Raw genomic sequence first — 25573 nt, forward strand, 5'->3', positions numbered from 1 at the left:
GATTTTGGATAATTCTAGGTATAAACAATAGGAAAGATTAAATTACACAGCAAATTGGAAAAAAGTATTAAATCTGAGTTAAAAAAAACAAAACATAATCCATCAATATAAAATATAATATAAATATAAAATACAGTGATACCTCGGTTCACGAACTTAATTCGTGAACTGACTCTGGTCGCGAACCGAATTGGTCGCGAACCGAGGCACATTTTCCCATAGGGTTCAAAGTAAATCCAGTTAATCCGTGCTGAACTTTTTTGGGTTTTTTTTGAAGCACAAAAATATGAAACAAATTACAATACACATTAGTACAGTATAGTAATGTATAAAGAGAGGACACTAACCTTGCTTGAGATGACTTCTGTCATGGAGGAAGGCAGGTGGGAGGCAGTTATTGTTTGGAGGGAGAGTCCCCCTCCATAATGACATCAGGGGGAACTGTACAATACAGTAAGTACAGTACTGTATGTGCTAAAAAGCACACTAAAAATAAAAAAATCACTTATAATGTTTGCAGAGTACTCACAGTACTTCTATCTGTGTCTCTTCTTCTCTCCACCCTCTTCCTACAGGAAGTCACGACCATGTGACAGCCTGGAAATAGCATTAAAATGGCCGCGGCTCCTGTTCGTGAACCGAGGCGGAGTTCGTGAACCGGAGCATATTTTTATGAACTTTTCTGTTCGTGAACCGAGTTGTTCGTGAACAGAAGCGTTCGTGAACCGAGGTATCACTGTATATCAGAAATAGAAAATAAATATACATCACGCAAACTTGTGCATCCAATTTTAAAGTCACTAGTGCTCACATCTGAGAGACTTTTGTACTCTGCGTAGTTTCATTGCTGTCCGGTATGCAGAAAATTTTATGTTATTTAAATCTCCTGAAAAAAAGTGAACAGAAGAAAGTAAACATACATTATAATCGATCATTTAAATATATACTAAAACCTCTATTTAATATATACACCAACAGATTATCTGACAGATCTTTTGTTATACACGCGACCATTGGTCTGATTGGGGTAATACAGCCCTAACACATGGGAGTTATTTGAGTAATTGGAGGCTGTAGGTGCTATGAAATCAAATCCTGATAACAGATACCTTCCTTCTGCCCTGTTTATTCACTAAATATGGAGCCCAGTGGCATACTACCTAGGCTTTTTAGGAAAAACATGGTGGTTTTGAGAACTTTTCCTGCAGTTTTTGCAAAAAAGGCTATGGCCAAATGTTTGCTGAAAGCCAATGGTAAATTATGAAATGCACCACAAATTGTGAACTTTTGTGCTGCTTTTCTCCTTTTTCACGTACATGCTTTTTTAATTTTTTTCCATACAGTGCTCTATAGGGAAGAAAATCCTGAAAACCATGTAAAAATGTGACAAAAAAAGGGGAAAAAAGACGTTGACATTTCTTAAAAACTGCCACAAAAAATTGTGTGAAGGAAACAGAGCGTGAGTGGGAAGCAGCCATACGTTAGTTATATGACAAAAGATTCTGCACCGCAAGTCCTTGTCCATTCCTGTGTGAGAACATAATATAAAAGTGCACAAACAGAGCAACCCAGAAAATGCTGGATTTACTGAGGTAGGGAAGCTTCTGTGAGTATGAAGTGTGTATACGTGTGGTGTGCAGTAGGAGTTGCAGTTGTAACCGAGTCCCATAGTCCATGGAGCCCACAGGCCCGTGCTACATCAAACCCTTTGGGACTCCTCCACACAAGGTCCTGCTGCTGGTCAGCATATCCACACTTATATCAACCCTACAGTGCAATAGATAAATCCCATACTATTATTAACCCCTAATGTGCACATGTATTACTATAATGGGGACATATTTTCCCCTTGAAGCCATAGGCAGCACAAAACTGGAAATACCCCCTGTAAAATGTATTTTACTGTAAAGTTACCCATCTACTGCACTTGATGCTTTTTCTTCTCTGTTAGGCCCCTTTCACACGAATGAGTTTTCTGTCCAGATGCAATGCAGACTGACTACTGGCCCATTCATTTTAATAAGTCTGTGCACATGAGCATTGTTTATCACGGATAAAATAGCAGCAAGTTCGATATTGTGTGTTTTTCACACAGCCCTGCCCACATAGAAGTGAATGATGTTTGCGTGAAAAATGGAAGGCATCCGGATACAATCTGGATGAGGTACATTTTTTATTGATGGTCGTTAGGAGATGTTCAGTGTTAGGCCTCTTTCACACTGGCGTGTGCGCCCTGTTGCCGTAATGCGGACCGCATTTGCAGATCCGCAATACACGGGTGCCGTTCCATGGGCATTCCACATCACTATGCGGACCCATTCACTTGAATCGGTCCGCAAATCTGGAGATGCGGAATGGTGCGGAACAGAACCACGGAACGGAACCCTACGGAAGCACTACGGAGTGCTTCCGTGGGGTTTTGTCCCGTATTTCCGTTCCGCAAAAAGATAGAACATGTCCTATCTTTTTGCGGAATGGCCGGATCGCGGACCCATTCAAGCGAATGGGTCCACGATCCGCTGCAGCTGTCCCACGGACTGTGCTCGTGTATTGCGGCCCGCATTTTGCAACGGGGCGCACACGCCAGTGTGAAAGAGGCCTTAATCTTCACTTACGCGCACGAAAAACGCATCAAACTGAAACACTGAACGTAAACAACACTAATTGGAACTTGCGTGCAAAACCATCCGTTTTTCCCTGAACAGATCCTGGCACAATCCATATTGCTCATGTGAAAGAGGCCTTTCCTGACCTGTATCTGCTGTATGTATTTCAGTATATATTCCCTAAAACACACAAGCAAATAAACATTCATCTTAGGCCTATTGCACTCGAACGTGTGCTGCCCATTGCCGCATTGCGGACCGTATTTGCGGATCTGCAATACACGGGCACCGCTGCGTGTGCATTCCGCATAACGGATGTGTGCTCTTGCAGTCAACTTTACAGGACGGCCACTCCTAGGGAGAGTAGCAGCAGTGCTGAACTTTCTCCATTTATAGACAATCTGTCTTACCGTAGACTGATAAACAGCAAGGCTTTTGAAGATACTTTTATTACCCTTTCCAGCTTTATGCAAGTCAACAATTCTTAATCGTAGGTCTTCTGAGAGCTCTTTTGTGAGAGGCATCATTCACATCAGGCAACGCTTCTTGTGAAAAGCAAACCCAGAACTGGTGTGTGTTTTATAGGGCAGGACAGCTGTAACCAACACCTCCAATCTCATCTCATTGATTGGACTCCAAGTTGGCTGACACCTCACTCCAATTAGCTCTTGGAGATGTCATTAGTCTAGGGGTTCACATACTTTTTCCATCTGGACTGTGAATGTTTACATGGTGTGTTCAATAAAAACATGGTAACATTTAATTATTTGTGTTATTAGTTTAAGCAGACTGTAATTGTCTATTGTTGTGACTTAGACGAAGATCAGATCACATTTTATGACCAATTTGTACAGAAATCCATATCATTCCAAAGGGTTCACATACTTTTTCTTGCAACTGTACATGTCAATGCAAAAATAATTCAAAATTTGTACTTGCACAGACTCTATGTATTATTTATATATGTGAATGTACATATTTGATGCTGAATTAACAAATATATGAAAGGATAGGCATAAGAGAACAGAAATTGGGGTAGGCTGTAAAAAATGAAGAACTTCTCACCAAGTGCCTGGTAAAGCTCAGTCATTTTTGGATGATCCCAGCAGGTTGTTTGTGCCTGGTGGCTACAAGAAAAGAACAAACAGCTAAAGATAAGCAATGTCTATCACCCTGGCACAAGACAAACATTGCATCTCACAAAATCTCTGGAAACCCTGAAAAATATGAAGTCAGAAGAGGATTGCCTTGTTCTACTAGAAAACAAACAGCATTTCACTGTCTTTCAAGACCCTGCGATTTTCTGTCTTTGCGTTTTTATTTTTTAACTTATACCATACATTTAACCCATAACTTTTTTATTGTTTCATTCACATAGCTGTATGAGGGCTTGAGTTTTTGCAAGAAAGTTGCACTTTCCAATGCAACCATTTAATATTGCATATGATAAAGTGGAAAGCAGGACAAAAAATACAAAAGAGGCGAAATTGGGAAAAAACACACAATTCTGCCATAGTTTTATGGGATTTGTTTTCACGTAATTGACTGTGTAGCAAAACTGACCTATAACCTTCATTCTCAAGGTCAGTATGATTATTTTTAATACCTAAAAATAAGGTTAAAAAAATTTGAATTTTTTTTCTTTGCATCCCCATATTCTGACCCTTTTCTATATTTTCGTCTATGCAGCTGTATGAGGGCTCCTTTTTGAGAGGCGATCTCTAGTTTTTATTGATACCATTTTGGATCACTTTGATGACATTTTTGTGGACTGTGAAGTGATAAGGAAAAAAACAGCTAATCGTATGGAGTTCACTGTAAAGGATAAATACATTTATATTTTAAGATCATTTTCGGATGTGTCGATGCTAATAATCTTTATTTGTTATTATTTCTTTTTCTTTTTATAATGGGAAAAGGGTGATTAGAATTTTTATATTTTTTTATTTAAAACATTTTTTTAATGCTTTTTTTCACTTTTTTAAGTCGCCCTTCGGGACTTTAACATACAATACTCTGATTTCTTCTACCATAGACTGCAATGATTTATCAAAGGCAGAGCTTTCTAGGAACATTGCTGTGGTAGGCCTCGAAGCCTGAAGAAGGCCCAAGGCTGCCAAAGCAATTGAATGGCTACCCCAATCTCAGTATGGAAAGCCCTCTCAGATGCTGTGGTCACATCTGGGGGTGATTGAGGCCTTAAATGTCCATGACTGTCATTATCACAGACATTGCGTCCGGATGCCTGCTGTTTTACTAAGAAACTGAGTGGGCACCATGTTTAAAGACTCGACTTCTGCAGAACATATACAACGGAGGTCGGGAAGTGGTTAAGAGGATTATTTATCAAAGACCAGAGGTTTACGTCGGTCTTTGATACCCCCTGCGCTGCTGGAGAATGTGCCTAATTTACAATGAAGCACGTGCCTCATCATAAATTAGGTTCAGCTTCTAGCAGTCCATGCGCCTAGATTGAAATCTACTGCAGTCCCTCACTGTAGTAGATTTCAATAGTCGTTTATGCCTGGAAACAGGTGTAAAAGCTTGTAAATTTACCAGGACTTTTGGCCCAGACACCGCCACTTCAAAGTGGCAAGGATGGCGGAAAAACATTGTGTGCTCCTATATTTAGGTGAAAGGACATTTAAAAAAATCACACAACAGGCATGTGCAAAATTTTTACGCCTAAAACTGGCCTGAAAATGAACCCCTAAGGCCCCTTTAACACGGGCGAGGTGCAATGCGTGAGGTGAACGCATTGCACCCATACTGAATCCTTCACCCATTCACCTGTGCATGGTTATAAAGGAAAATAATAGCATTCTTAATACAGAATGCTTACTAAATTGTTGCTTGAGGGGTTAAAAAAATAATAATCACCTCATCCTATTGTTCGCGCAGCCGGCATTCTCCAATTACGTCATCAGTCCTTTTGCAGGTCCTGAAAGAAGAATTAAGAATAGAATGCCGACTGCGCGAAGAATAGGATGAGGTGAGTTATTTTCTTTTGTATTTTTTAACCCCTCAAGCAACATTTTAGTAAGCATTCTGTATTAAGAATGCTATTATTTTCCTTTATAACCATGCTATAAGGAAAAATAATACAGTAAATGGACTTTTATCAATTTACTAACATCATGTCCTAGCAACCATGCATGAAAATCGCACCGCATCCGCATGTGCTTGCGGATGCGGTGCGCTTTTCACGCAGACCCATTCATTTCAATGGCGTTGCGTGAAAAACGCAGAATATAGAACATGCTGCGATTTTTACGCAACACACAAGTGATGCGTGAAAATCATCGCTCATGTGCACAGCCCCATTGAAGTGAATGGGTCCGGATTCAGTGCGGGTGCAATGCATTCACCTCACGCATTGCACCTGTGCGGAATTCTCGTCCGTGTGAAAGGGGCCTAAGTGTCACAAAAGTTAACCTACAAATGCAAACAAAACAACAAAGTGATATGAAAGATGACAAAACAAGAAGCTAAAGCAAAACCCAGAGTATATTAGTTTTACTCACTTGATATAGTAGGGAACTTTGTTGGGGGATATTGCTCTCTCCCATGGCACCTGTACGGAAGCTGGAATAGATATTTTATCACAAATTAGATGACAGAACTGACTGTCTAGTATCAGCTTTATGCCTCATGCACACGATCGTTCCACTTTTTGCGGTCCGCAAAAAACGGAAGCCGCCCGTGTGCCTTACGCAATTTACGGAACGGGCGGGCCCATTGTAGACATGCCTACTCTTGTCCGCAAAACGGACAAGAATAGGACATGCTATATTTTTTTTGCAGGGCCTCGGAAAGGAGCAGCGGACAGCAATGGGGCCGCATCTTTTGCAGCCCCATTGAAGTGAATGGGTCAGCACCCGAGCCGCAAAAACTGCGGCTCGGAAGCGGACCCGAAAAAAACGGTCGTCTGCATGAGGCCTTAAGCTCTGCCTTTACAAGCAAATTATGCCATGAACTTCTCTTAACAGTTCTGATTTATTATAAGTCATTTTATTATAAAATGTATTAAAGAGGATGCTTGCACACGGTGTGGATCACACATGGCTTTTCCGTAAGGATTTTTTTGCAGAACCACAGTGAAATGCCTTAGGCTATATGCACACAAACGTTGTTTGTTTCCGTGTCCAATCCATTTTATTTAGCGAATCGGATGCGGACCCATTTATTTCAATGGGTCCGCAAAAAATGCGGACAGAGAATCTGGCTTCATGTCAGCAGAGAATTAGTCTGCATGTCATAGCAGAGAATCAGGCTTCACGTCACCCAACATTGGAACAGTCCATTGGCATATATTTAGGCCCAGCACCCAGGCAGAGGAGAGAGGTCCCGTAACAGACAATCTGGCTTCATGTCAGCAGAGAATCAGTCTGCATGTCATAGCAGAGAATGAGGCTTCACGTCAGCCACCACTGCAACAGTCCATTGGCATATATTTAGGCCCAGCACACAGGCAGAGGAGAGAGGTCCCGTAACAGACAATCTGGCTTCATGTCAGCAGAGAATTAGTCTGCATGTCATAGCAGAGAATGAGGCTTCACGTCAGCCACCACTGCAACAGTCCATTGGCATATATTTAGGCCCAGCACACAGGCAGAGGAGAGAGGTCCCGTAACAGACAATCTGGCTTCATGTCAGCAGAGAATTAGTCTGCATGTCATAGCAGAGAATGAGGCTTCACGTCAGCCACCACTGCAACAGTCCATTGGCATATATTTAGGCCCAGCACACAGGCAGAGGAGAGAGGTCCCGTAACAGCGGATCTGGCTTCATGTCAGCAGAGAATTAGTCTGCATGTCATAGCAGAGAATCAGGCTTCACGTCACCCACCACTGCAACAGTCCATTGTCATAAATTTAGGCCCAGCACCCAGGCAGAGGAGAGAGGTCCCGTGACAGACAATCTGGCTTCATGTCAGCAGAGAATTAGTCTGCATGTCATAGCAGAGAATGAGGCTTCACGTCACCCACCACTGTAAGAGTCCATTTTCATAAGTTTAGGCCCAGCACCCAGGCAGAGGAGAGAGGTCCCGTAACAGACAATCTGGCTTCATGTCAGCAGAGAATTAGTCTGCATGTCATAGCAGAGAATGAGGCTCCACGTCACCCACCACTGCAACAGTCCATTGGCATATATTTAGGCCCAGCACCCAGGCAGAGGAGAGAGGTCCCGTAACAGAGGATCTGGCTTCATGTCAGCAGAGAATCAGTCTTCATGTCATAGCAGAGAATCAGGCTTCACGTCAGCCACCACTGTAAGAGTCCATTTTCATAAGTTTAGGCCCAGCACCCAGGCAGAGGAGAGAGGTCCCGTAACAGACAATCTGGCTTCATGTCAGCAGAGAATTAGTCTGCATGTCATAGCAGAGAATGAGGCTTCACGTCACCCACCACTGCAACAGTCCATTGGCATATATTTAGGCCCAGCACCCAGGCAGAGGAGAGAGGTCCCGTAACAGACAATCTGGCTTCATGTCAGCAGAGAATCAGTCTTCATATCATAGCAGAGAATCAGGCTTCACGTCAGCCACCACTGTAAGAGTCCATTTTCATAAATTTAGGCCCAGCACCCAGGCAGAGGAGAGAGGTCCCGTAACAGAGGATCTGGCTTCATGTCAGCAGAGAATCATTCTGCATGTCATAGCAGAGAATCAGGCTTCACGTCACCCAACATTGGAACAGTCCATTGGCATATATTTAGGCCCCGGCACCCAGACAGAGGAGAGGTTCATTCAACTTTGGGTAGCCTCGCAATATAATGGTAAAATGAAAATAAAAATAGAATTGAATGAGGAAGTGCCCTGGAGTACAATAATATATGGTTAAGGGGAGGTAGTTATTGTCTAATCTGCACAAGGGATGGACAGGTCCTGTGGGATCCATGCCTGGTTCATTTTTATGAACGTCAGCTTGTCCACATTGGCTGTAGACAGGCGGCTGCGTTTGTCTGTAATGACGCCCCCTGCCGTGCTGAATACACGTTCAGACAAAACGCTGGCCGCCGGGCAGGCCAGCACCTCCAAGGCATAAAAGGCTAGCTCTGGCCACGTGGACAATTTAGAGACCCAGAAGTTGAATGGGGCCGAACCATCAGTCAGTACGTGGAGGGGTGTGCACATGTACTGTTCCACCATGTTAGTGAAATGTTGCCTCCTGCTAACACGTTGCGTATCAGGTGGTGGTGCAGTTAGCTGTGGCGTGTTGACAAAAGTTTTCCACATCTCTGCCATGCTAACCCTGCCCTCAAAGGAGCTGGCATTGACACAGCTGCCTTGGCGACCTCTTGCTCCTCCTCTGCCTTGGCCTTGGGCTTCCACTTGTTCCCCTGTGACATTTGGGAATGCTCTCAGTAGCGCGTCTACCAACGTGCGCTTGTACTCGCGCATCTTCCTATCACGCTCCAGTGCAGGAAGTAAGGTGGGCACATTGTCTTTGTAGCGTGGATCCAGCAGGGTGGCAACCCAGTAGTCCGCACAGGTTAAAATGTGGGCAACTCTGCTGTCATTGCGCAGGCACTGCAGCATGTAGTCGCTCATGTGTGCCAGGCTGCCCAGGGGTAAGGACAAGCTGTCCTCTGTGGGAGGCGTATCGTCATCGTCCTGCCTTTCCCCCCAGTCACGCACCAGTGATGGACCCGAGCTGCGTTGGGTGCCACCCCGCTGTGACCATGCTTCATCCTCATCCTCCTCCACCTCCTCCTCATCCTCGTCCTCCTCGTCCTCCAGTAGTGGGCCCTGGCTGGCCACATTTGTACCTGGCCTCTGCTGTTGCCAAAAACCTCCCTCTGAGTCACTTCGAAGAGACTGGCCTGAAAGTGCTAAAAATGACCCCTCTTCCTCCTCCTCCTCCTCCTGGGCCACCTCCTCTTCCATCATCGCCCTAAGTGTTTTCTCAAGGAGACATAGAAGTGGTATTGTAACACTGATAACGGCGTCATCGCCACTGGCCATGTTGGTGGAGTACTCGAAACAGCGCAACAGGGCACACAGGTCTCGCATGGAGGCCCAGTCATTGGTGGTGAAGTGGTGCAGTTCTGTAGTGCGACTGACCCGTGCGTGCTGCAGCTGAAACTCCACTATGGCCTGCTGCTGCTCGCACAGTCTGTCCAGCATGTGCAAGGTGGAGTTCCACCTGGTGGGCACGTCGCATATGAGGCGGTGAGCGGGAAGGCCGAAGTTACGCTGTAGCGCAGACAGGCGAGCAGCAGCAGGATGTGAACGCCGGAAGCGCGAACAGACGGCCCGCACTTTATGCAGCAGCTCTGACATGTCGGGGTAGTTGTGTATGAACTTCTGCACCACCAAATTCAGCACATGCGCCAAGCAAGGGATGTGCGTCAAATTGGCTAGTCCCAGAGCTGCAACGAGATTTCGCCCATTATCACACACCACCAGGCCGGGCTTGAGGCTCACCGGCAGCAACCACTCGTCGGTCTGTTGTTCTATACCCCGCCACAACTCCTGTGCGGTGTGGGGCCTGTCCCCCAAACATATGAGTTTCAGAATGGCCTGCTGACGTTTACCCCGGGCTGTGCTGAAGTTGGTGGTGAAGGTGTGTGGCTGACTGGATGAGCAGGTGGAAGAAGAGGAGGAGGAAGCCGAGAAGGAGGAGGTGGCAACAGGAGGCAAAGAATGTTGCCCTGCGATCCTTGGCGGCGGAAGGACGTGCGCCAAACAGCTCTCCGCCTGGGGCCCAGCTGCCACTACATTTACCCAGTGTGCAGTTAGGGAGATATAGCGTCCCTGGCCGTGCTTACTGGTCCACGTATCTGTGGTTAGGTGGACCTTGCTACAGATGGCGTTGCGCAGTGCACACTTGATTTTATCGGATACTTGGTTGTGCAGGGAAGGCACGGCTCTCTTGGAGAAGTAGTGGCGGCTGGGAACAACATACTGTGGGACAGCAAGCGACATGAGCTGTTTGAAGCTGTCTGTGTCCACCAGCCTAAATGACAGCATTTCATAGGCCAGTAGTTTAGAAATGCTGGCATTCAGGGCCAGGGATCGAGGGTGGCTAGGTGGGAATTTACGCTTTCTCTCAAATGTTTGTGAGATGGAGAGCTGAACGCTGCCGTGTGACATGGTTGAGACGCTTGGTGACGGAGGTGGTGGTGGTGGTGTTGGTGGTACATCCCCTGTTTGCTGGGCGGCAGGTGCCAACGTTCCTCCAGAGGCGGAGGAAGAGGCCGAGGCGGCAGCAGCAGAAGAGGCCGAGGCGGCAGCAGCAGAAGAGGTAGCAGGGGGAGCCTGAGTGACTTCCTTGGTTTTAAGGTGTTTACTCCACTGCAGTTCATGCTTTGCATGCAGGTGCCTGGTCATGCAGGTTGTGCTCAGGTTCAGAACGTTAATGCCTCGCTTCAGGCTCTGATGGCACAGCGTGCAAACCACTCGGGTCTTGTCGTCAGCACATTGTTTGAAGAAGTGCCATGCCAGGGAACTCCTTGAAGCTGCCTTTGGGGTGCTCGGTCCCAGATGGCGGCGGTCAGTAGCAGGCGGAGTCTCTTGGCGGCGGGTGTTCTGCTTTTGCCCACTGCTCCCTCTTTTGCTACGCTGTTGGCTCGGTCTCACCACTGCCTCTTCCTCCGAACTGTGAAAGTCAGTGGCACGACCTTCATTCCATGTGGGGTCTAGGACCTCATCGTCCCCTGCATCGTCTTCCACCCAGTCTTGATCCCTGACCTCCTGTTCAGTCTGCACACTGCAGAAAGACGCAGCAGTTGGCACCTGTGTTTCGTCATCATCAGAAACATGCTGAGGTGGTATTCCCATGTCCTCATCATCAGGAAACATAAGTGGTTGTGCGTCAGTGCATACTATGTCTTTCACCGCTGGGGAAGGGCTAGGTGGATGCCCTTGGGAAACCCTGCCAGCGGAGTCTTCAAACAGCATAAGAGACTGCTGCATAACTTGAGGCTGAGACAGTTTCCCTGGTATGCATGGGGGTGATGTGACAGACTGATCGGGTTGGTTTTCAGGCGCCATCTGTGCGCTTTCTGCAGAAGACTGGTTGGGAGATAATGTGAACGTGCTGGATCCACTGTCGGCCACCCAATTGACTAATGCCTGTACCTGCTCAGGCCTTACCATCCTTAGAACGGCATTGGGCCCCACCATATATCGCTGTAAATTCTGGCGGCTACTGGGACCTGAGGTAGTTGGTACACTAGGACGTGTGGATGTGGCAGAACGGCCACGTCCTCTCCCAGCACCAGAGGGTCCACTAACATCACCACGACCATGTCCACGTCCGCGTCCCTTACTAGATGTTTTTCTCATTGTTATGGTTCACCACAACAACAAAAATATTATTTGGCCCAATGTATTGTATTCAAATTCAGCGGGATATAAATTTGAGGCCTAGTATTAAGGCGCTGGGTGACCGGTATGGATTTACTAACAGAATTGGACTTGGAAATGCACAGTAGCGTGTGTGTGAAGTTATTCTGAATGACCCTATGTGCACCTTGAATATTATATACCCTTTTAGGGATAGATTTCAAATAGCTCTGATATAGCAGAAACCACTAAATTATGAAATTGCTAAATTGGGAATTGTATTTCAACCCAGAACAAAAAATGTGCTTTGACGGACACTAAATAACTTTCCCAGCCACAACAGGACAGCGGTAACGAGAGATTTAGCGGGAAATAAATTTGAGGCCTAGTATTTAGGCGCTGGGTGACCGGTATGGATTTACTAACAGAATTGGACTTGGAAATGCACAGTAGCGTGTGTGTGAAGTTATTCTGAATGACCCTATGTGCACCTTGAATATTATATACCCTTTTAGGGATAGATTTCAAATAGCTCTGATATAGCAGGAACCACTAAATTATGAAATTGCTAAATTGGGAATTGTATTTCAACCCAGAACAAAAAATGTGCTTTGACGGACACTAAATAACTTTCCCAGCCACAACAGGACAGCGGTAACGAGAGATTTAGCGGGATATAAATTTGAGGCCTAGTATTTAGGCGCTGGGTGACCGGTATGGATTTACTAACAGAATTGGACTTGGAAATGCACAGTAGCGTGTGTGTGAAGTTATTCTGAATGACCCTATGTGCACCTTGAATATTATATACCCTTTTAGGGATAGATTTCAAATAGCTCTGATATAGCAGAAACCACTAAATTATGAAATTGCTAAATTGGGAATTTTATTTCAACCCAGAACAAAAAATGTGCTTTGACAGACACTAAATAACTTTCCCAGCCACAACAGGACAGCGGTAACGAGAGATTTAGCGGGATATAAATTTGAGGCCTAGTATTTAGGCGCTGGGTGACCGGTATGGATTTAGTGACATAATTAGACTTGGAAATGCACAGTAGCGTGTGTGTGAAGTTATTCTGAATGACCCTATGTGCACCTTGAATATTATATACCCTTTTAGGGATAGATTTCAAATAGCTCTGATATAGCAGAAACCACTAAAATTATGAAATTGCTAAATTGGGAATTGTATTTCAACCCAGAACAAAAAATGTGCTTTGACGGACACTAAATAACTTGCCCAGCCACAACAGTACAGCGGTAACGACAGATTTAGCGGGATATAAATTTGAGGCCTAGTATTTAGGCGCTGGGTGACCGGTATGGATTTAGTGACAGAATTAGACTGGGATATGGCCAAAAAATAACCACACTATTGCTGGTTAAATGCACTTGGTGACGGGCGCAGCTTGCCCCTGATGTAGTATATGGCCAAAAAATGAACAGACTATTGCTGGTTAAATGCACTTGGTGTCACAGCTTGACCAACCACACTACTGAGGGTTAAATGCACTTGGTGACGGGCGCAGCTTGCCCCTGATGTAGTATATGGCCAAAAAATGAACAGACTATTGCTGGTTAAATGCACTTGGTGACGGGCGCAGCTTGCCCCTGATTTAGTATATGGCCAAAAAATGAACAGACTATTGCTGGTTAAATGCACTTGGTGTGATAGCTTGACCAACCACACTACTGAGGGTTAAATGCACTTGGTGACGGGCGCAGCTTGCCCCTGATGTAGTATATGGCCAAAAAATGAACAGACTATTGCTGGTTAAATGCACTTGGTGACGGGCGCAGCTTGCCCCTGATTTAGTATATGGCCAAAAAATGAACAGACTATTGCTGGTTAAATGCACTTGGTGTGATAGCTTGACCAACCACACTACTGAGGGTTAAATGCACTTGGTGACGGGCGCAGCTTGCCCCTGATTTAGTATATGGCCAAAAAATAAACAGACTATTGCTGGTTAAATGCACTTGGTGTGACAGCTTCACCCTGATGTAGGCTTTAGCCAAAAAACAACCACACCATTGAGGGTTAAATGCACTTGGTCGCAGCTTGTGCTGGCGCACCACAAGACACAAAATGGCCGCCGATCACCCCAGAAAAATGTGACTGACAAACGCTCTGGGCAGCCTATAAACAGTGAGCAATTGAGTATCAGCAGCTCAATGATCCACAGCTGCAGATCGATCAATAATCAAGTCCTTTGGAGGAGTTAATCTGCCTAATCTCGCCCTACTGTCGCAGCCGCAACCTCTCCCTACGCTAATCAGAGCAGAGTGACGGGCGGCGCTATGTGACTCCAGCTTAAATAGAGGCTGGGTCACATGGTGCTCTGGCCAATCACAGCCATGCCAATAGTAGGCATGGCTGTGATGGCCTCTTGGGGCAAGTAGTATGACGCTTGTTGATTGGCTGCTTTGCAGCCTTTCAAAAAGCGCCAAGAAAGCGTCACAAAAGCGCCAAGAAAGCGACGAACACCGAACCCGAACCCGGACTTTTACAAAAATGTCCGGGTTCGGGTCCGTGTCACGGACACCCCAAAATTCGGTACGAACCCGAACTATACAGTTCGAGTTCGCTCATCCCTACCCAGGATGCTTCGATAGCGGCCTTAAGCTCATCCAGAGTGTTGGGTCTTGCGTCTCTCAACTTTCTCTTCCCAATATCCCACAGATTCTCTATGGGGTTCAGGTCAGGAGAGTTGGCAGGCCAATTGAGCACAGTAATACCATGGTCAGTAAACCATTTACCAGTGGTTTTGGCACTGTGAGCAGGTGCCAGGTCGTGCTGAAAAATGAAATCTTCATCTCCATAAAGCTTTTCAGCAGATGGAAGCATGAAGTGCTCCAAAATCTCCTGATAGCGAGCTGCACTGACCCTGCCCTTGATAAAACACAGTGGACCAACACCAGCAGCTGACATGGCACCCCAGACCATCACTGACTGTGGGTACTTGACACTGGACTTCAGGCATTTTGGCATTTCCCTCTCCCCAGTCTTCCTCCAGACTCTGGCACCTTGATTTCCGAATGACATGCAAAATTTGCTTTCATCCGAAAAAAGTACTTTGGACCACTGAGCAACAGTCCAGTGCTGCTTCTCTGTAGCCCAGGTCAGGCGCTTCTGCCGCTGTTTCTGGTTCAAAAGTTGCTTGACCTGGGGAATGCGGCACCTGTAGCCCATTTCCTGCACACGCCTGTACACGGTGGCTCTGGATGTTTCTACTCCAGACTCAGTCCACTGCTTCCGCAGGTCCCCCAAGGTCTGGAATCGGTCCTTCTCCACAATCTTCCTCAGGGTCCGGTCACCTCTTCTCGTTGTGCAGCGTTTTCTGCCACACTTTTTCCTTCCCACAGACTTCCCACTGAGGTGCCTTGATACAGCACTCTGGGAACAGCCTATTCGTTCAGAAATTTCTTTCTGTGTCTTACCCTCTTGCTTGAGGGTGTAAATGATGGCCTTCTGGACAGCAGTCAGGTCGGCAGTCTTACCCATGATTGCGGTTTTGAGTAATGAACCAGGCTGGGAGTTTTTAAAAGCCTCAGGAATCTTTTGCAGGTGTTTAGAGTTAATTAGTTGATTCAGATGATTAGGTTAATAGCTCGTTTAGAGAACCTTTCCATGATATGCTAATTTTTTTAGATAGGAATTTTGGGTTTTCATGAGCTGTATGCCAAAATCATCAATATTAAAACAATAAAAGGCTTGAACTACTTCAGTTGTGTGTAATGAATCTAAAATATATGAAAGTCTAATGTTTATCAGTACATTACAGAAAATAATGAACTTTATCACAATATGCGATTTTTTTTTAGAAGGACCTGTATATGCAGCCTTGACTGGGACTAGCACTACAGTCTTAGTCTTGTTTTAAAACTTGTAAGATTGCAAGATGTAAAACCAACACTGAATGGTGTCTCTAGCTGCTATACAGTCTGAGAACCAGCCATCAGTAGCAAGGACGTATGATATATGCCCATGGCTACTTAAGCACCACCTCCCCAAGGGAAAGGGTTAAGCCATATTTTTATCAGATTGAAAATACTTTAGTTGTAATGAGTGTTTATGAGCTGTCAGGATAAGGGCTACAGATTGAGCCATCAGAGCAGCATCTGTTGAATAAACATCAATTAGAATTTTTTTTAATTTAGACCAAAATTAATAAAATGCAATGTTTAAAAATGTAAAAAATTGTTCCCATTGGTGTGCATAGACTTAAACATTCAATTAAAAAAAAAAAAAAAAAAAACTTACAAGATAAAAAATGTTGAGACTCAGGTCCAAAGTCACGGTGAGCATCCTGCAGCTGACGGAGACGTTCTGTAACAGAAGTCTGCACAAGAATAATAATACATATACACAATTATTCCATTTGTCTCTACACACATTTTAAAGAATATTCTCATGGGCTGTCAAGCCATTGTCTAAACATACAATATATGACTGAACAAATATTTTGGTACCATCAGATTTGAACAATGTCAACTCTTTTAAGTGTAACTCATATTTATTTTGTTTGTTAGTTTATTAGAGCTAAGCATATATACCTGAGTCTGTCAATGATTGTCAAAAGATCTGTAATTACCTTTATAATAACAGCTTTCATTAATGTTCCCTGTCCCTTTCCACTGCTCCCTTAAAAGACAGTTGCTATTGTATCCGGCTAAGAAGACAAATAGACAGAGGGGTGATCCTTCACACTGCATGCCTTCATTAGGCTTCAGAGTGAGGGGGCATGTCTCTAAGTAATCCAATCTGATTGGCTGGCAGGGAGCTGCTGGCTACAGAAAGTGTGTATGTGAAGTGAGGGAAAGCAGTTTTGGCCTCAGAGAACTGGCAGAGCAGCCATCTTGAGAAGTTCCTCACATTGTAAATGTTTAAACAGCCGTAACTAAGGGAAAAACTCTAGGAAAACAGTGGTATGAAGAAACCAAAGATTGCTTTATGCATAATGCTGCTGCAGCAGTAACATATGCTAAAAAATGTTTTGTTTGGGTTTTTCATGAAAACATGATGATTACACTTTAAAGACTTGGTCTGTTATCACAGCAATTTTTTCTTTCTCAAATTCATCTAAAGTGAAAAGTGAAATGTAGATCTCTGTGTTTCTATGGTAAATCCAAACAAACAATCGCGTGTACATTGTATAAATATATATTTATATATACAGTACAGACCAAAAGTTTGGACACACCTCATTCAAAGAGTTTTCTTTATTTTCATGACTATGAAAATTGTAGATTCACACTGAAGGCATCAAAACTATGAATTAACACATATGGAATTATATACATAACAAAAAAGTGTGAAACAACAGAAAATATGTCATATTGTAGGTTCTTCAAAGTAGCCACCTTTTGCTTTGATTACTGCTTTGCGCACTCTTGGCATTCTCTTGATGAGCTTCAAGAGGTAGTCACCTGAAATGGTTTTCACTTCACAGGTGTGCCCTGTCAGGTTTAATAAGTGGGATTTCTTGCCTTATAAATGGGGTTGGGACCTTCAGTTGCGTTGTGGAGAAGTCAGCTGGATACACAGCTGATAGTCCTACTGAATAGACTGTTAGAATTTGTATTATGGCAAGAAAAAAGCAGCTAAGTAAAGAAAAACGAGTGGCCATCATTACTTTAAGAAATGAAGGTCAGTCAGTCCGAAAAATTGGGAAAACTTTGAAAGTGTCCCCAAGTGCAGTCACAAAAACCATCAAGCGCTACAAAGAAACTGGCTCACATGCGCACCGCCCCAGGAAAGAAAGACCAAGAGTCACCTCTGCTGCGGAGGATAAGTTTATCCGAGTCACCAGCCTCAGAAATCGCAGGTTAACAGCAGCTCAGATTAGAGACCAGGTCAATGCCACACAGAGTTCTAGCAGCAGACACATCTCTAGAACAACTGTTAAGAGGAGACTGTGTGACTCAGGCCTTCATGGTAGAATATCTGCTAGGAAACCACTGCTAAGGACAGGCAACAAGCAGAAGAGACTTGTTTGGGCTAAATAACACAAGGAATGGACATTAGACCAGTGGAAATCTGTGCTTTGGTCTGATGAGTCAAAATTTGAGATCTTTGGTTCCAACCACCGTGTCTTTGTGCAACGCAGAAAAGGTAAACGGATGGACTCTACATGCCTGGTTCCCACCGTGAAGCATGGAGGAGGAGGTGTGATGGTGTGGGGGTGCTTTGCTGGTGACACTGTTGGGGATTTATTCAAAATTGAAGGCATCTTGCAGCAGCATGCTATTCCATCCGGTTTGCGTTTAGTTGGACCATCATTTATTTTTCAACAGGACAATGACCCCAAACACACCTCCAGGCTGTGTAAGGGCTATTTGACCATGAAGGAGAGTGATGGGGTGCTGCGCCAGATGACCTGACCTCCACAGTCACCGGACCTGAACCCAATCGAGATGGTTTGGGGTGAGCTGGACCGCAGAGTGAAGGCAAAAGGGCCAACAAGTGCTAAGCATCTCTGGGAACTCCTTTAAGACTGTTGGAAGACCATTTCAGGTGACTATCTCTTGAAGCTCATCAAGAGAATGCCAAGAGTGTGCAAAGCAGTAATCAAAGCAAAAGGTGGCTACTTTAAAGAACCTAGAATATGACATATATTTAGTTGTTTCACACTTTTTTGTTATGTATATAATTCCACATGTGTTAATTCATAGTTTTGATGCCTTCAGTGTGAATCTACAATTTTCATAGTCATGAAAATAAAGAAAACTCTTTGAATGAGAAGGTGTGTCCAAACTTTTGGTCTGTACTGTATATAAAAATGAATTTCTGTCCGTCTGTCTGTCTGTCTGGACATTCTTTATGCACGACCAAACGACTGGACCGATCTTCACCAAATTTGGCACACGGGTACATAAGGTGTCCGGGAAGGTTTTAGACCTAGTCTCAGCTCTCTAGGACGTACCGTTCCTGAGATATTCCCCAAAAATTACCCACATTAGCCAATACAAACCTGCAAGTCTTTCTCTTCAAATCCCAACTGCCATAAACACAGTTTTACTTTAGGTTTCCATAACAACCCAGCCATTTTTCTTTACTGCTTGAAGGGGCGGTCACTGTGAAGGTCACTGTTTTTAAATGCGCGGGCACTGTGGAGGTCACTGTTATTAAAAGGGCGGGCGCTATGAAGGTCCCTGTTAAAGCGGCGGTCACTGTGAAAGTCACTGTTAAAGGGGCGGTCACTGTAAAAGTCACTGTTAAAGGGGCGGTCACTGTTCAAGGGGCGATCACTGTGAAAGTCACTGTTAAAGGGGCAGTCACTGTGAAAGTTACTTTTAAAGGGGCAGGCACTGTGGAGGTCTCTGTTAAAGGGGCAGGCACTGTGTAAGTCACTGTTAAAGGGGTGGGCACTGAGAAGGTCACTGTTAAAGGTCCGGCCACTATGAAGGTCGCTGTTAAAGGGGCAGGTACTGTGGAGGTCACTGTTAAAGGGGTGGTCAATGTTAAAGGGGCGGGCACTGTGGAGGTCACTGTTAAAGGGCCAGGCACTGCGGAGGCCACTGTTAAAGGGGTGGGAACTGTGGAAATCACTGTTAAAAGTGGCGGCTACTGTGGAGGTCACTGTTAAAGCGGCGGGTATTGGTGAAGTCACTGTTAAAGGGGCGGGCACTGTGTAGGTCACTGTTAAAGGGGTGGTCAATGTTAAAGGGGCGGGCACTGTGGAGGTCACTGTTAAAGGGGTGGACACTGTAAATGTCACTGCTAAAGGGACGAGCACTGCGGAGGTCACTGTTAAAGGGCCAGGCACTGCGGAGGCCACTGTTAAAGGGGTGGGAACTGTGGAAATCACTGTTAAAAGTGGCGGCTACTGTGGAGGTCACTGTTAAAGCGGCGGGTATTGTGGAAGTCACTGTTAAAGGGGCGGGCACTGTGTAGGTCACTGTTAAAGGGGTGGTCAATGTTAAAGGGGCGGGCACTGTGGAGGTCACTGTTAAAGGGGTGGACACTGTAAATGTCACTGCTAAAGGGACGAGCACTGCGGAGGTCACTGTTAAAGAAGCGGTCACTATTAATGGGACGAGCAATGTGGAGATCACTGTTAAAGGGGCAGGCATTGGGTAGGTCACTGTTAAAGGGGTGGTTACTGTGAAGGTCACTGTTAAAGGGGCAGGTACTGTGGAGATCACTGTTAAAGGGGTGGTCAATGTTAAAGGGGCAGGCACTGTGGAGTTCACTGTTAAAGGGGCGGGCACTGTGGAAGTCACTGTTAAAGGGGTGGGTACTGTGGAGGTCACTGTTAAAGGGGCGGACACTATGAAGGTCACTGTTAAAGGGGTAGTCAATGTTAAAGGGGCAGGCAATGTGAAGGTCACTGTTAAAGGGCCGGACACTGTGAAGGTCACTGTTAAGGGGGCGGCCACTATGAAGGTCACTGTTAAAGGGGCGGTCAATGTTAAAAGGGTCGGTAACTGTTAAAGGGGTGGGCACATTGGAGGTCACTGTTAAAGGGTAGGGCACTGTGGAGGTCATTGTTAAAGGGGCAGGCACTGTGTAGGTCACTGTTAAAGATGCGGTCACTGTTAAAGGGGTGGGCACTGGGTGGCCACTGTGGAGTTCCATGTTAAAGAGGTGGCCAATGTGTAGGTCAAGATAAAAAAAAAAAAAACTTCTATTCACCCAAGTGGTACATCGCTGTACCACTTGGGTGAATAAAAGTTTTTTCTTTTTTATATTGGAGTGCTGCCCTCTTTTTGATTTTTATTTTGTGGGCAACTCTCATTGGGCTTTGCACCCATTTGCTATTGCTTTTGTGTCTGTGCTGCCATTTTTCATATATATATATATATATATATATATATATATATATATATATATTGTGACATAGCAGGGGGTTTTGTTTTGGAAGGCAGTTATTATCCTCCCAACATGAGCGGTTGGGCTGATTTCCAGCCAGGTGACATCAAATACCGAACCAGAGTTTAAGTGCCGTTCCGGGTTTTGGCAGCACCTGGGTCTCAGTTTTGGGATCTGAAGCATTGTTCTGTGCTGGAAGATTGAGAGCCGCATGAGGGCTGCACACTGGGAAACAGGCCCCCTAAAGCCTGCTGTCGACTGCCAGGGATAAAACGGCTATCAAGGTGATGTGTCTGTTCTTTGGACTTTTTCATTGTGTGAATTAACACGAAGACTGTAATGAGTTGTTTTTCTTTTGCCTTTTTGTGAATAAACACTGACATTTTGATTTACGAACTTGTCTTGCCTCTGTACTGCGTCCGCTTACCCTGACTACCACCAGAGCAAATCCTCACAATTAGTAGCTAGGAGAGTAAACCCCAAAATATTTTTGTTTTTGGGTACGGCTGGATGTCCTGGATTAAACCAGCTAAATTTAAACCTGTGTCACGTGACAAAATGGAGGCTTTAATGAAAGCTCTCGTGGAGGCTAGCCAACACCAGCAACAAAACAAACCAGCTGCTGTTGCAACAGGTGATGGCTTTACAGACGGCAGGAGCATCCCAGAGTGTCCATGATGTCCGGAAAGCAGTCCGTGCGGCGATCCCAGGTTTTGGTGACGCCCGACTTCAAAAGGGAGTTTATAGTACAGACCGATGACTCTGTGCTGTACTGTCTCCGGAAGTTAACTGGGAAGAGCATTCAGTTGTCTTCCTCAGCCGTAAACTCACCCCAGCCGAGACCCGGTACAGTATAGTGGAGAGAGAGTGCCTGGCCATCAAGTTTCTCCACTATTATCTGTTGGGGAGAAAGTTCCGTCTGGTGACCGATCACTCCCCTCTCAAGTGGATGAGCCAGGCCAAAGAGAGGAATGCTCGGTTCACCAGATGGTTCTTGTCCTTGCAAAACTTTAAGTTTACAGTAGAACACAGGGCAGGCAGGTTACAGGGAAATGCAGATGCCCTGTCCCGGGTACACTGTCTGGCGTGTGTTCACCCCCTCAGGGTTGGAAAAAAGGGGGGTATGTGACATAGCAAGGGGTTTTGTTTTGGAAGGCAGGTATTTTCCTCCCAACATGGGCGGTTGGGCTGATTTCCAGCCAGGTGAGATCATAATGGACCGGAGTTTAAGTGCCGCTCCACGTTTTGGCAGCACCTGGGTCTCAGTTTTGGGATCTCTAGCATTATGCTGTGCTGGAAGATTGGGAGCCGCATGAGGGCTGCACACTGGGAAACAGGCCCTCTAAAGCCTGCTGTGGACTTGTGGGGATAAAACGGCTATCAAGGTGATGTGTCTGCTCTATGGACTTTTTCATCGTGTGAATTAACACAAAGACTGTAATGAGTTGTTTTTCTTTTGCCTTTTTGTGAATAAACACTGACATTTTGATTTACAAACTTGTCTTGCCTCTGTACTGCATCCGCTTACCCTGCCTACCAGAGCAAATCCTCACTATATATAAGTATATATATACCGTATTTTTCGCCCCATAAGACGCACTTTTTCTTCCCCCAAAATGGGGGAGAAATGCCCCTGCGTCTTATGGGGCGAATGCTGCCACTTTTACATCGCAAGCTGCGATGTATGAGCAGAGCGAGGACTCGGGGAGGGACTGGGAGGAGCTGGGGGCCGGCAATAGCGGCGGGGCGGTGCAGTCAGTGTAGTATAGCACCGCCCCGCCGCTCCAGTATAGTAATATAAGATCTCATATTGAAGTAATAGTTATTAAACATGCCCCCCGACTGCTATTACTACCTTACCTCCTAATCGCTGCTGTAGAATTCAGGCCAGGCGGGCGGGCGGCAGCGTAACTCGTGTCACGTGCCTGGCCGTCTACTTTATGAATGAAGTAGGCGGCGCAGGCAAGTGACGTCAGTGAGACGCGCCGGCCGGCCGTCCTGCCTGCCTGATTTCTACAGCAGCGATTAGGATGAAAGGTAGTAATAGGAGTTGGGGGGCATGTTTAATAACTATTAATTCAATATGACAACTTATATTTTGTGCGGCGGCGGGCGGGAGGGGGTGGGGGGCGGTTTGGATTGCGATCTGTGGATGGCACTGTTACAGGGGGGGGGGGGATCTGTGAATGGCACTGTTATGGGCTGGGGGGTCTGTGGATGGCACATATATAACAGTGCCACCCACAGACCCCCCCCAGCCCATAACAGTGCCATCCACGGATCCCCCCTGTAACAGTGCCATCCACAGATCCCCCCTGTAACAGTGTCAGCCACAGACCCCCCCTGTAACAGTGCAAGCCACAGATCCCCCCCCATAACAGTGTCAGTTATCCACAGAACCCCCCATAACAGTGTCTGTCATCCACAGATCCCCCCATAACAGTGTCCGTCATCCACAGATCCCCCCATAACAGTGTCCGTCATCCACAGATCCCCCATAACAGTGTCCGTCATCCACAGATCCCCCATAACAGTGTCCGTCATCCACAGATCCCCCCCCATAACAGTGTCAGTCATCCACAGATCCCCAGTAATAGTGCCATCCACAGACCACCATTAGTTCCAAACCCACCAAACACACAGCACACCTTTTGGTTAAAAATATTTTTTTTCTTATTTTCCTCCCCAAAAACCTAGGTGCGTCTTATGGGCCGGTGCGTCTTATAGGGCGAAAAATACGGTATATATATATATATATATATATATATATATATATACTGTACATATACATGCATTACTCAACATTAAAATTAAAACACCAAGAAGGACAAACCATAAGTTTGCACACATTTAATTAGTAGCTGTTGCTAAGATCTGCAAATGATCACATTTTCAAGCACCTAGCTCCAATCTGTGGCATGTGGGAGCAACATAAATCCTATTTTTTTTTGTTACAATAAACCATAAAAATTTGATCAAGTTGTGTGGGATGCGATACCACCTGTTCGTCGATGTGCCAGTTATGCCCACTTTTCACAAACCGAGGCAGATTCCTTGAACTTGGTTTATCACTTCAGCAGACTGCTATGCACGGAGGCCGCAATGTCAGTACTGTTAACGTTGCATGTTCTGGTGGTTGGGAGAACAACAACGAACTGGAATTACAGTGATAGGTGCACAGAGGAGAACCTCTGCATGGACAGATTGTCTGATTAGAAGAATGGCATGTAGTGATCCATTCTCTGCCACAAGTTCAATTGGACACCACATCCCAAGCCTAGGGTGGCAAACAGCGTCTACACAAAACATCAGATGTTTGCACAGCATTGGCTTACAAGCCACATGTCCAACTCCAGTAGTGTTCAAAAAGTAGCAGTCCAACATCTCTAACCTGAGGGGTCTGGATCCGTTTGCGGAATCTACACTGATGTTGCCCGTGCATTGGGGATAGCAATGCACGGAACGGTCAAACAATGGCCATATGCATGAGCCCTTAGGCCTCTCACCCAGTTAAGCCAGTACTCTCTGCTCTGCACTGATGAGGGGCAGCTGTCTGCTGATGAGTCGCTGACTTATTTAATATCCGAGTCATGTCTCAAGGCCTGTTTAAAGGGTCAAACATTGACTTATAGGATAGCTGCCTTACATCTGGTGGCATTAGAGGCAGAGCTTGTTAAGAGCACATTTGCATCCCTTTTGTCTAATTTCAGCAAGTGGCATTTATCATGTAGAGGAAGTTAATACAAGGCGCTTACTAAATCACTGTATTGCGATTGTCCATATTGCTTCCTTTGCTGGCTGGATTACTTTTTCCATCACATTATACACTGCTTGTATCCAGGTTAGGGGTTATGGCGACCACCCTGCAATCCAGCAGTGGTCATGCTTGTATACTATAGGTGCCGGATAAAGATGAGTGAAGCGAGTTCGGATGCTACATCCGAAGTCGCTTCGCTAAAAAAAAAATCATTATACTACTGTATGGAGATTCGTCTCCATACAGTATTAGAATGTATGGGCTCCGATAAGCCGAAGTAAGTTATTCATGAAGTCACGCGAGACTTTGTTAAATAACTTCAGTAATTGATTATTACAGAGAAAAACCACTTCAAAACTTGGAACCGAATTCGGCTTCGATACCAAGTAGTACCTTGGAACCGAAGCAGCGTTTGCTACCAAGGTTTTTCACTGTAATAATCAATTACCAAAGTTATTCAACAAAGTCTCGCACGACTTTGTGAAAAACATACATTGGAGCCCATACATTCTAATACTGTACAGAGACGAATCTCCGTACAGTATTATAACACATTTTTTAGGGAAGCAACTTTGGATGTAGCTAATAAAGTCGCTTCGCTCATCTCTAGCGCCGACCTCTCTGGTGACCGGGACCATGTGAGTGTGCATAGGCACGCATGCGCAACAGCTCCCTTACCGGTCACCTTGTATCTGCGCTGCAGCGGTTATCATAACCCCTGGATGCGAGCAGTGTATAATGTGATGGAAAAATTAATCCAGCCAGCAAAGGAAACAATATGGACAATCACAATACATTAGGAAGTGCCTTGTATTAACTTTCACTACATAAAAAAAATGCCATTTGCTCAAACGAGACAACCCCTTCAAGGAAAATTCATACAGGCAGAAGATTTCTCGGACTGGGATATAGTTTAAGTTCTGTTTTTCAGAAGTTGGGGAAAAAATCCACCATTTGCGACCCCATTTGCAGAGTAACAACGAGCGCAAACAGAACAGTGTTATTTCTGCTGTGATCACCACCAGCTATTATTATTATTATTATTAATTATTATTAAAGCGCCATTAATTCCATAGCGCTGTACATATGATAAGAGGCAT

The 25573-nt window shown here is 45.2% G+C and overlaps 1 protein-coding gene across 1 annotated transcript in view; it reads right to left on the reverse strand.

Annotated features, from left to right (window-relative positions):
- The window catches only part of DRP2 (dystrophin related protein 2), a 353198-nt gene that overhangs the window by 245198 nt on the left and 82427 nt on the right, over positions 1 to 25573 (reverse strand). Inside the window, exons 7-10 of the mRNA XM_044306534.1 lie at positions 16166 to 16244; positions 6131 to 6191; positions 3672 to 3733; positions 812 to 886 (exon numbers count right to left, since the gene is read on the reverse strand). Of these exons, the coding sequence (XP_044162469.1) occupies positions 812 to 886; positions 3672 to 3733; positions 6131 to 6191; positions 16166 to 16244 (277 nt within the window). The remainder of the gene's footprint in view (positions 1 to 811; positions 887 to 3671; positions 3734 to 6130; positions 6192 to 16165; positions 16245 to 25573) is intronic.

Source organism: Bufo gargarizans, chromosome 9 (assembly GCF_014858855.1).
Source record: "Bufo gargarizans isolate SCDJY-AF-19 chromosome 9, ASM1485885v1, whole genome shotgun sequence".
NCBI classification, from domain to species: domain Eukaryota; kingdom Metazoa; phylum Chordata; class Amphibia; order Anura; family Bufonidae; genus Bufo; species Bufo gargarizans.